The sequence below is a fragment of the Engraulis encrasicolus genome, chromosome 24 (assembly GCF_034702125.1).
Source record: "Engraulis encrasicolus isolate BLACKSEA-1 chromosome 24, IST_EnEncr_1.0, whole genome shotgun sequence".
NCBI classification, from domain to species: domain Eukaryota; kingdom Metazoa; phylum Chordata; class Actinopteri; order Clupeiformes; family Engraulidae; genus Engraulis; species Engraulis encrasicolus.
The window spans coordinates 1,490,108-1,501,442 of NC_085880.1; the positions used below are offsets into that span (position 1 = coordinate 1,490,108).

Here is an 11,335-nt window from a genome sequence, read left to right on the forward strand (position 1 = left end):
CTTCAGTTTTGCCAGCAGCAAGTGAAATGCTTGCTCAACCGTACTCAGGTGAGGTGATTGACTGGGCCATTGAATAATATTCCACTTTTTTGGGGTAGAAATGGCTTAGTGGCTTTCAGATGAAGCTTTGGGTCATTGTCCATCTGCACTGTGAAGCATTGCCCAATGAGTTCAGAACCATTAGGTTTAATATGACATGATAATATAGCCTGAAAATCTTCAGAATTCATCCTGTGGCTTTTGTCGGTAGTCCTCATCATCAATAAATATAAGGGGAAAATAGTATTGACAGATATGCATGCCCACACCATGACACTACCACCACCATGATTCACTGATTGGGTGGTATGCTTTGAATCATGAGCAATCCCTTCCCTTCTCTATAGTCCTTCCTTCCCATTACCCTTGTACAAGATGATTATTGTCTCCTCTGTCCATAGGATGTAGCTCAAGACCTATACTGTCTTTTTAAGACGTTGTTTGGCAAAGCCAAATCTGGTATTGCTATTTCTGATGCAATCAATAATTTACATCTTTTAGTGAACCCTCTGTATTTCCTATGGTGAAGTATTCCTGAATGTTCTTGATCTTTTTCTTGATTGTTGCCTTGGACATGTATCCACCGTTTACCTGGACAGTGTTCTACATCTGGCAAACTGTTGGGAGATGGGTTTTTGCTCACCAGATACAGAATATTGTCTGTCATCCACAGCATTTGTCTTCCATGTCTGCCAGGTAATTTGGTGTTGCTCTGGTATTTCTTTTTTCCAACATTCTGAACTCTTGAATTAATCATATTCAATGTTTCCCCATCTCTCAAATGGGTTTGTTTTGATTTTTTTTCAACCTTATGATGGCTTGCATCACTGATGGTGACAGGTGGACTTTGGATCTCATGGACATTCCGTAAAAATATATGGAAATGTAAATTGAACACTTCAAATGAACTCTAAGACCTTGTATTGACATCTTGGTGATGGTGTAGTAAGGGAATAACACACATCTGACTGGAGAATAGCTGAGAAGCCTACTGTCCAATTACTTTTGATCCCTTGAAAAGTGGGCAACACAGACAAAAAACGTTGCTATTTCCTGTTAATGCGATATGGATGTTAACACCTTCACATTAACGCTAAGAGTCTACAGTTAATGCACAGCTTATTTGTTTTATTTCAAATCCATTGTGGTGGGGTATAGGGTGGAAAATGATGATAATTGTGTTGCTGTCCAAATATTTCTGGCCCTAACTGTATAGGTGTAATGTATTGTACAGTAGGCTATACTGTACCTGCATACTGTAGGCCTATCATGCCTGGCCTTGACCATCTATGTCAGGGGTGTCAAACTCAAATTGACTGAGGGCCAAAATCAAAATATGGAACGAAGTCACTGGCTGAACTCAACATTTATTTTTAAAAATGGACTAAAATTGTGTGTACACGCACTTCATATTCATAGTTACATTTCACACACACTCTTTCCCATCATATTTGTTAGTTCAAATGTGTCTGCACATCCTGTGACACAGCAAATTTCATGTCCAAGTCATGTTACGCTGTACATTAAGGTGTATGTGGGCCAACTGTAATAGATATTTGAAATGATCTCGCGGGCCGAATAAAATGGCTTCGCAGGCCAAATTTGGCCCCTGGGCCTGAGTTTGACATCCCTGATCTATGTGGTTAAGAGATAATGTATAGTAGCCTACTTGTATCTGTATAATAGCTTTAAGATGCAGTCAGCCACATATTGTGCGTGAATTTTCAGGAGTGTAAATTATTGCTAAAACGTTGTTTGTGTTCTCTCTGTATTTACAGGTTCCTGAAAAGGTTGGTGCTCATGAAGAGGCCACATTTGAAACACAAGGGCATGTGAAACTTCCTTATTGGGCTATAGAGGCTATATTATATTATATTATATTATATTATATTATATTATATTATATTATATTATATTATATTATATTGAACACAGTATATACATTGTGAAAAAATTACTTTCAAAAGGCACTTTTTGTCCTTACTTAGGCTACCGCAGTGAGGTACAGGGGCTGGTGCTTTAGCACGACCTCATCCCTATCTGTGCACGCCTATGCTCTCTGTCTCCCAAAGCACAAGGGTCAGACCGATGTCCACTTGGGACGAGACGTGCTACTGAGGACGCGCTCGGTGGCCACGAGCACCTTCATCAACTCCCGGGAGGTGTGCGAGCGCTACAACCTGCCCCCTGGAGAGTACGTCATCATCCCCTCCACCTTCGAGCCCCACAAGAGGGGGAGCTTCGTCCTGCGCATCTTCTCTGAGAAGGACGCGCCCACCAGGTGGGTAGAGTTCAGAGGTGTAGTCTACTTTGTTGAAGTGGGTATACTGTAACTGTATATTCAAGCATTTCTTGAAGTGGGTATACTGTGTATGTTTATGCTATTCTAAACAATGGATCAATCTATTTTAAGTGGGTATACTGAAGCCCCTAAAATGTAGAAGTGGGTATACTCCGTATACCTGCGTTCTACGTAGACTACACCACTCTTAGAGTTCCATACTGATGAAAATGGAATAGGCTATTAGGCCTATACTATGTTTATGTGTCTTTTTTCTTTTTCTGCTCAAAGTGTGGAGCAAGCATATTTGTAAGGTTACAAAATAAATCTGCGGACAAACTTATAAAACTATAACCGAGTGCATAAAAAAAGAAAGAACTTCTTGAAGGATTTAACAAGAAATGGATACAAAATCCAATGTGACACTTCAAAAGGAGCAGTTTCAAGCGCAACAGTTTTTTTTTGGCATCCAAGCCTCTCAAACTTATCTCACCAATGTTACGATATCATTACAGAGAAATGGAAGAGGACATTGATGTCACTGTGGAGGAGGTAAGATTCTACAACTGCACCCCGATAGGGTATTTCAATGTATTTTAATCCATTTCATAATTATAAAACACAACCCACATGGCACCACAATCTAACACCCAAGAGTTTTACCCTTACCTGTCTAGTCCAGCTAATCTGGATGATGGAATATAATGTTTTCTTTATTTTCTATTTAACAGACTGAAATCTCAGAGAGTGATGTGGACCCTCATTTCAAACAACTGTTCAGACAGATCGCTGGTAATGTAAGTATTGCAACCTCACAGATTCCATATGTACTTTCAAAGGTCTAATAATTGATAGTGGATACCTAAAGGGTAGTCAAACTGGAAGTGGATCCTTCCAAGGGATTCTGACTGGTTACCTGATTCAATGAAGATGACTGGTTCCCTTGAAACAATGACAGTGGGAACTCCACTTTGCTTTCTGCTGTGCCGATCTTTCCATCCCCTTTCCATCCATAGAACCCGTCACTGCAATTACCAATTGCCTCCATTATCCCTTACTAACCACCAGATTTATTTTTATTGTATTATTTGGACTTGCACAGAGGGTTTTGTCCAGAACTCAACCAGCTGAAGAGGTAGCTTCCTGCGCTAACCTGGATGAAATCCCTTCCAAGAGGGCACACTACTAGGAGACCCTAGATTAGTACTCACCATCTTACAACTATCTTAATCATCTTAATCATTGAGCTCCTCATCACTAATTATCTTAAGACTTTAGCTGTAAGAACCAGAATGCTTTTTTGGATTTGAATGATGTTTCGCTTGTCATTCCAAGAATCAACTTAATTTACTGACATGAACTCAAAACTAAATCCTTTTTTCTCTCATCAGGATTCAGAGGTGTCTGTCTTTGAACTGGTCCGTGTCCTGAATCTAGTCGTTTCTCAAAGTAAGTCTATTGGATAAGTCTATTACATAAGTAAAATACACAGTTAAACTGCAGTACAAACATGTGTTAATTTGATCAACTAATATAATTTGAGTGAAAGAAAAGGATCTTACTGTCCTCTTCGGTTTTTAGGAGCTGATCTGAAGACAGATGGATTCAGTCTGGAGACTGGCCGCCATATTGTTAGCCTTCTGGATGTATCCTTTAATACTAAATTTTGTCCTCAAATAATTGCAAATGTCCTTTCAAATCAAATCGTCTTTTTAAGAGGATCAGGAAATTACCTTGGGCTGGAATCGAACTCCAGTCCCCAGTGTAACAGTATGGTGCCTTGGCCGAGTGAGCTATGGCCAAGGCCCTGGCATCGTCTTTGAATGAAGATGTGAGATACAGTACCTTGTGTGGTGTGATATAGTCATGGTGGACTGTATTTTTATTGATCTTAGCATGTGAGGAAATGAATGCCTCACGTGAAGGTAAGATAAATATCACACTGCATTGGGAAATACTTTAACTATACTATATGAAGCAAGATGGAAGTACCAAACTGGGCCTGACTGAATTCCACATTCTTTGGATGAAGATTCAGAAATACTTGGTAAGATAAAAGATTTAATGTTTTGCTGACACTTGCTGTTACTGATACTAGTGTATCATATGGTTAGTGTGTTGTGTTGATGTTTGTTTACCTCTTGAGTGCTTGCATAATCTTGAGTTTTAGCAACAGTATACTGTTTAGGGGTGTAAATCACAGGCTCCATGACGATACGATTCAATATCGACATCTTATTATTCGATGCGATACGATGCGATTATTTCCGATACTTAAGAATGCCCTATGATACGATACGATACGATACGATACGATTCGATTTTTTCCCAATTACTTTTCCATTTCTATGAATTTATTGGGCAGGGGCCAGCGATTCGATTATTTTCGGTACTTAAGAATGCCCCACGATACGATGCGATTCGATTCAATCATCAGAATATTTTGCAATATATCGATACATTTCAATATTATTTACACCCCTAATACTGTTATACGGTTTATTCCATTTGCGTAGTGTACAAATTTGTATCTTATTGACTCAAAGATAATATATAGTCCAGTATTTTATTAGTATTATTGACACTAATAACTGTGTACGGTAGGAGGGGCGTGTAAGCTTGGAAATGTTTAATGTTAGCTAACTGGGCTTTTTGGTTGCCTTACTGACCACATTGTGGACTTTGAAACCACGCCTGCACTGTATTTCTTTGAATATTGCACAAGCAGTAGGTCGAATAGTACTGTGCCAAAATATACCCACTGACCCATGCAATACTGTACAGTCATAATATTCAGACAAGAAAACAGTAACTAAAACAACAACTACGGTATGTCAAGTATGAGAACACATAGCTGTGTGCGCCAGCCACTAAGACAACCATTATTTTGCAATGGAATGGAATCTATCTGCTGAGCTTTGTCTGACCAATCTAATCCCCTGACACACCCAAATGCACGTGGCTCCTCCCACATTGTACATATATTTCTATGTTTATGTTTTATGTGTGCACTGAAATGATGACAATAAAGGCTTTCTATTGCATTCTCTATTCTATTCTATTCTATTCTATTCTATTCTATTCTTATATCCTATCCTATCCAATTCTATTCTATTCTATTCTATGCTCCAACAGGAGATCTTCAAGAAACATGACTCTGATGGGTCTGGCACCATGAGCTCTCATGAGATGAGGGAAGCTCTGACTATGGCAGGTGTGTACAGTACAGCTGAACACAGGGTGGGGGCGCTGGCGCCCATTGCCCTGGGCCAAGGGAAAGGGGGTGAAGTGGGGGGGCAGAAATGTATCCTCATTACATTGTCGTAGAGTAGAGTAGAGTAGAGTACTTTTATTAATCCCGAAGGAAATTAAGGTGTCTGTCATCTTACATAAATGCACAAATGCAATAATGTCTGTACTGGGTAGGGATGCCCTTTTAGATGACTTTGTCCCAGGCCCAGTCAAAGCTGTCAGTGGCCCTCTGTATAGTACAGTTGTATACTAGTATGTACATGTAGTCCTCTGCCACCCACAACCTCTTCCCAAACACGCAACTGCCACTGCTGCTGCTGCCATGGTAACCATTTAGTCAAACCAGTGTCAGCCAAACTGGCTGAGCCAGTTCCCAGTTCCCCTCTGGTTATAGGTCATGCTCCATGTAGCCTAGCGAACCCTTCAAAGAATATTAGCCGCCTCGGTCACAGGCCGTAAGGGATATCAGATCCCTGATTATTACTTGGTGTAGTTTACAGGTTGATGCAGTTTTGTGTTTCTTCGCCAGGCAGCAGTCGAACTTTTAAGCATATTTGATTTCCATTTTTGTACCTACGTACTGTATGTACAATATGTAGGCTATGTGATGTGTTGTGTAGTGTTGTTTTTACAATAGGTGGTGTCAGGCTGGCTTCTCCCTGTGGGCTATCCAAATTCAACTTTATCTGGTCGTGTTTGCTTCATCCCGCAGGTTTCAAGGTCAACAGTGCAGTGCTGGAGGTCATTGTAGACCACTATGCCGACGCGCGTTACGCCATAGACTTTGACAGCTTCGTGGGTTGCCTGATTAAACTGGAGATGTTATTCAGTGAGTCTTCATATTAAATCGATATACACATCTCGAATGTGTTTTTCAGTGAATATTAATGAATTCATATTGAAACTGCCATGCAACTAGCCCAGGCGTATACATACATAGGACTCATGGATGATTTGTTTATACAGGATTGTAAAAATAACTGTGAAGTCATATTAATAATTGTAATTTATTTTGAAAACAGAGATGTTTAAAACACTGGAGGCCAATGGGTCGGGAAAAATCGAGCTGGACATTCAGCAGGTAAAGAGTTTTTGTACACAGAGTAACAGTTGAAACTTCGCCCATTGCTAGTTTTGATATTACAGTAATTCCCTTGTATGTACAATGTGTTTTTGTATTACTTTGCTGTTTTTTTGTCTTTGCAGTGGTTGTGCCTCGCGATCAACTAGGGTGCAAGACATTTCAGCCACTTTAACAGTAGATGCCTTGGATACACATACTCACACCACACTCTTTCTATATATCATTCTGATCAATTGTCACCACCTGAATGAACTGAACTTTGGCCTACTACTTGTACAACATGTAACGACTGGGTAAAAGCAAAAAGGAAGGTTTCGAAATGTGTTAAGCAGGTAAAGGAAGGCAGGGCTACATGGAGAGGAAAAATGTGTTGCACACAGGTGCATCTATTTATTTCAAAAATGGCTTACATTGGTATGGAGATCATTCACATGAAATTGGAATCACAATCAAAATTATTATTTTGCTTTAAGTATTTTTTTGGGGGGGGGGTTGGACTTTATGATTATAGGACAGTGTGAGACTAGACAGGAAATGACTGGGAGAGAGAGATAATGGGTGCATCCCAATATGTGACCTTGCCTCCTCCACTTGTGCTTGTCTCCTCGTCCCGCCTCCTGGCCCCTCCTCCGTGGAGAAAACGATAAAGTTTCCCAGCAGTCAGCCTCGCCACAACAACTTTTGAGGGACTGTTTTTCATTCACCATCCCAATTGCAAATGAGAAAAAGACTTTACAATTGAGCTTTTGCCAGATATTGAAATATAATGCTGTTGTCACAGTGATGTCATCATGACGAGAACCAAGTGGAGGAGGCAAGTGGAGGAGGCAAGGTCACATATTAAAATGCACTCAGGGTAGGGTCGGACTCGAACCGGGGTCCTCGTGGGTAATGTAAGCGCAAATGTGGGGGTCTTAGTGCACTGTGCCACAGCACCTCCTACACAATCAAAATAAAAAAAACTGGGGGTGTGGTGACTCAATTAGATAAGACACTAGATCAGTCCTCTGGCGAGTCCTTTGCCAGTCATTCCCGTCTCTCTTTCTTCCGCTCATTCCATGTCACACTCTCACATTGTCCTAGCCTAAACAAAGGCATAAAAATCCCAATATATATCCCAATATATATATATTTTTTAAATCAATAAGTACCGACTTTCTTCTTACCACCACTAACCACCTACACCTGTACTAGCCATGCACTTTTTTTCAGTTGGGAGGACAGTGCCCCTGTAAACTTTAACTCCTACTAAGACTACTGGGCACCAGGGGTGCGTGTCTGTCTCCACAATGAGCAACCAAGTTGCTGAGTGCTTTGTGGTCCAGGTATACAGTATGTCTATAGCGCGTCTATGGGTCCAGCTCTGTGCAGTGCGCCCCCTTCACACACCACTAAAGTTTGGTCAAAATCTTGCTCCACACTTGCAGGGTTTTTTTTCTACAATGTATTATTGTTCTCTTTTTACCTTTTGTTGTTTCAGTATTAAAAGAAGACAATCCGCACACTTCAGGTCTATTTTGTGCAAAGAAGCTTTACTTGACTTGCAAGCTTTCGGTCCTTAGACCTTCATCAGGCAGAGAGGTCTAAGGACCGAAAGCTTGCAAGTCAAGAAAAGCTTCTTTGCACAAAAATAGACCTGAAGTGTGCGGATTGTCTTCTTTTTATACTGAAATTTCTACTGAATCCTGCACCTTCTAAACAGATGAGCGGTGGCCTATCACAACTTAAGTTACCTTTTGTTGTTGAAATTCTTTGAAAACAATAAAGATATGTTATTTCGTTAAGTCTGTTGGTATTTATTTCACGCTGATTGGTGATTGTTTGAGTAGCAAACAAGAGTAGCAGGGTACAATAGATATTGCCTTCATAGAGTCAATTCATTCATCCTAAAGAAAGGTTGTATAACGACATACTGTGTGTATAGGCCTTATTTGCATAAATAGCATAATTTTACCCGTAATCCCATCACGTAACAAGAGGGGACACAGAGTAGGGGGAATGGAAAACACCTTGAGGGGTCATGCATGGACATTCTGAGGGATTGAGGGGATTCTGATGGGCAGACTCAGAGGCACATTGGGCCACACTCCAAAGATGCACACCTTAGGAGGGGAGCTCTTTCCACCATCATCAAAGAAGCAGATATACCTTAGGAGGAGGGCTCCTTCCACCATCATCTGCACACATCATCTCAGAGAGAGAGAGAGAGAGAGCAATTTCAATAGGAATAATATTTGTATTTTATTTTCATTTTGCTATAGTTGCTGAGTATGACAAAGCATGAACAAATAGGCCTATTATTTTGTCACACCTGTTTAGTCAGGGAAATATTATCTGGGAAGTGAGAAACAGAGTCGTGAACACATAAGAGGAGGGATGGGAATTTTCAGAAATATACTGTAGGCCTATTCACCTGACCTGCAAGCTGGGGAACATTTGTCCGTATAAGAAAGGGGGAGAAAAGGGGAAGGAATTCGCCAATCCCGCTCGAAGCAACAGAGAATCAAATATATTGTGGTTCTTTTTCCTTGTTATGATAAATAAATATTTAGTTGTTTATTTCCAGAATCCATGTTACCCATTCACTAATGTTACCTTTTTCATTAATACTTACCACCATCACATTTTAAGTATTCATTATGACTGGGAAAATTACACTTTTCATACATAAAAAGGGGTTCTTCTCCATGGTCCGCCATTTTGAATTTTTAGCTGCACAAATGACTGTACTTTGGCCATAGTAGTAAATATTGGTATATTACTTTGTAAATATTCATGAAAAGATCATATTTGGCAATAAGCAGCACAGTTTCAATGAGCAGCATAGTTGCAGTAGGCCTACCTACTCTGGCCACATCCTACACAGTACACCTTTAGGTCCCAAATGCTTTATTTACATTTTAAAGCGGCAAGGAATCTGTCACCCTTGTTTCTTATCTTCATGTTATTCACATGGTAATACAGGCTTATACTTTATATAGCCCACAAGAAATATATTGCAAGGCCTTGCATGTTCAATAATATGAAGCAATATATTAATAAATAGTATATTATATTGTTAATAAGTTAGCATTTTAATAAATAATTTCAAATATGGATATTAACTATAGCGCACTCTATTAGTAAATGAGTATTAGTAAAGAGAAGGAGAACATTTCATTTTCATAAGTGTATTAAAATGTTTATAAACATTAAACACGCATAGGCCTACACACACACACACAAACAAACTATATTGCGTATAGACAGAACTTTGTACAGAACTTGTGTAACAAACAGGCACTTGAATGCCAACGATGTTCCGATGCACAACGAAAAAAAGCTATATAACATTCTATATAACATTCTTCTCACTGCTCTTTGCTCATACTGTCTGTACTTGGACAGTAAATTTTGCCCTCCTCCTGGCATCTTCTGCAGAAATTTGTACTCACATTCTGCTGCTGTGTGTGTGTGTGAAGTAAAACACGTTTCCATCAGCTGCACGCACCACAATATATTTGACGTAGGCCACTTGAAAATCTCTTGATGAAGGTAGTTCTGCACACTGCCAAGCTCCAAAAAATAAACTTTATTATTTAAAAAGCATATGCCTGATACAGATCCAGGATGATCAAAACGTTGCTTTTTAAATAATTTAAAGTTTATTTTTTGGAGCTTATTGACAGTGTGCAGACTTACTTTCCTCAACTGTCTGACACTTTTGTCTGCAAAAAGTGTTTTTGGATGTGCGCACCCTACCCACTTGAAAATCTGCCCACTTCATATATCACATATGCGCACCCTACCCACTTGAATATCACATATCTGGCCCTGGCGGTAGAGCACTGGGTTATACGCCAGCGACCCGGGTTCAATTCCGGCCCAGGTCATTTGAGAGTCCTTCCCCCCATCTCTCTCTCTCTATACTCGTTTCCTGTCTCTCCTTCACTGTCCTGTCACAAAATAAAGACAAAAGAGCCCTAAAAATGTCTTTAAAAAATCTCACATATCCCAGCAGATGCCGCCACTTCACCATGATCTCAGAGCAGTATATCCTCAAGCCCTCTGCTCTAACAACATTCTCAAAGACATGGGCGCCGACTCCTCAACCGCTCACCTCGCAACTCCCAAGTCCTTCCCTGGACAGGAGGGGGTGCTGCTGTCTCCAAGTGTGTACCTTTTCGAAAACAAATAATAATAAGAGTAGTTTACTTGGAAAAGAAGGTTCACCTTGCGAAACCATTGACATAGCTGTAGCATACATATGTAGGCCAAGTCATATAAAGGTTAACATCAGAAAAGTTAGCATCAGATGGCCAATGCATGGGCTTGACTTGCAGAAAATGACTTGCGGCAAGCTGTAATTACATGGGTAAATTGACATAATTAGGCCATCATATGGACTTGTGTCCATCAAGTTCCATTACGAGACGGGGGTGAGGAACCGTTTTCATTCAAGGAGTACTTCAAATTTTATAATGTCCTCCAAGGGCCATACTTTGAACTCAAACCAGGATTTCCCCCCTGTCCTTTAGGCCTATACTGAAGGTGGGCACCTTTATAACAGAACCCACCTTCACGAGATCCCCTGAAAATGTAACTTAATTGTATTGCAAATGTAATTTCTAAGATTTCTTTACAAAACATGTCACATTTCATGTGAGACTGCATAACATTAAAATGACATCGGGGGCTGA

The 11,335-nt window shown here is 40.1% G+C and overlaps 1 protein-coding gene across 1 annotated transcript in view; it reads left to right on the top strand.

The window, feature by feature from the left end:
* Nucleotides 1–7,003, top strand: part of LOC134441544 (calpain-2 catalytic subunit-like) — a 16,442-nt gene extending 9,439 nt beyond the window's left edge. Inside the window, exons 12-21 of the mRNA XM_063191904.1 lie at nt 2,112–2,320; nt 2,836–2,872; nt 3,052–3,117; nt 3,712–3,769; nt 3,902–3,966; nt 4,299–4,367; nt 5,456–5,534; nt 6,285–6,401; nt 6,595–6,653; nt 6,779–7,003. Coding sequence (XP_063047974.1) covers nt 2,112–2,320; nt 2,836–2,872; nt 3,052–3,117; nt 3,712–3,769; nt 3,902–3,966; nt 4,299–4,367; nt 5,456–5,534; nt 6,285–6,401; nt 6,595–6,653; nt 6,779–6,802 — 783 coding nt within the window. The 3' untranslated portion in view covers nt 6,803–7,003. The remainder of the gene's footprint in view (nt 1–2,111; nt 2,321–2,835; nt 2,873–3,051; nt 3,118–3,711; nt 3,770–3,901; nt 3,967–4,298; nt 4,368–5,455; nt 5,535–6,284; nt 6,402–6,594; nt 6,654–6,778) is intronic.
* Nucleotides 7,004–11,335: the final 4,332 nt, after the last annotated feature.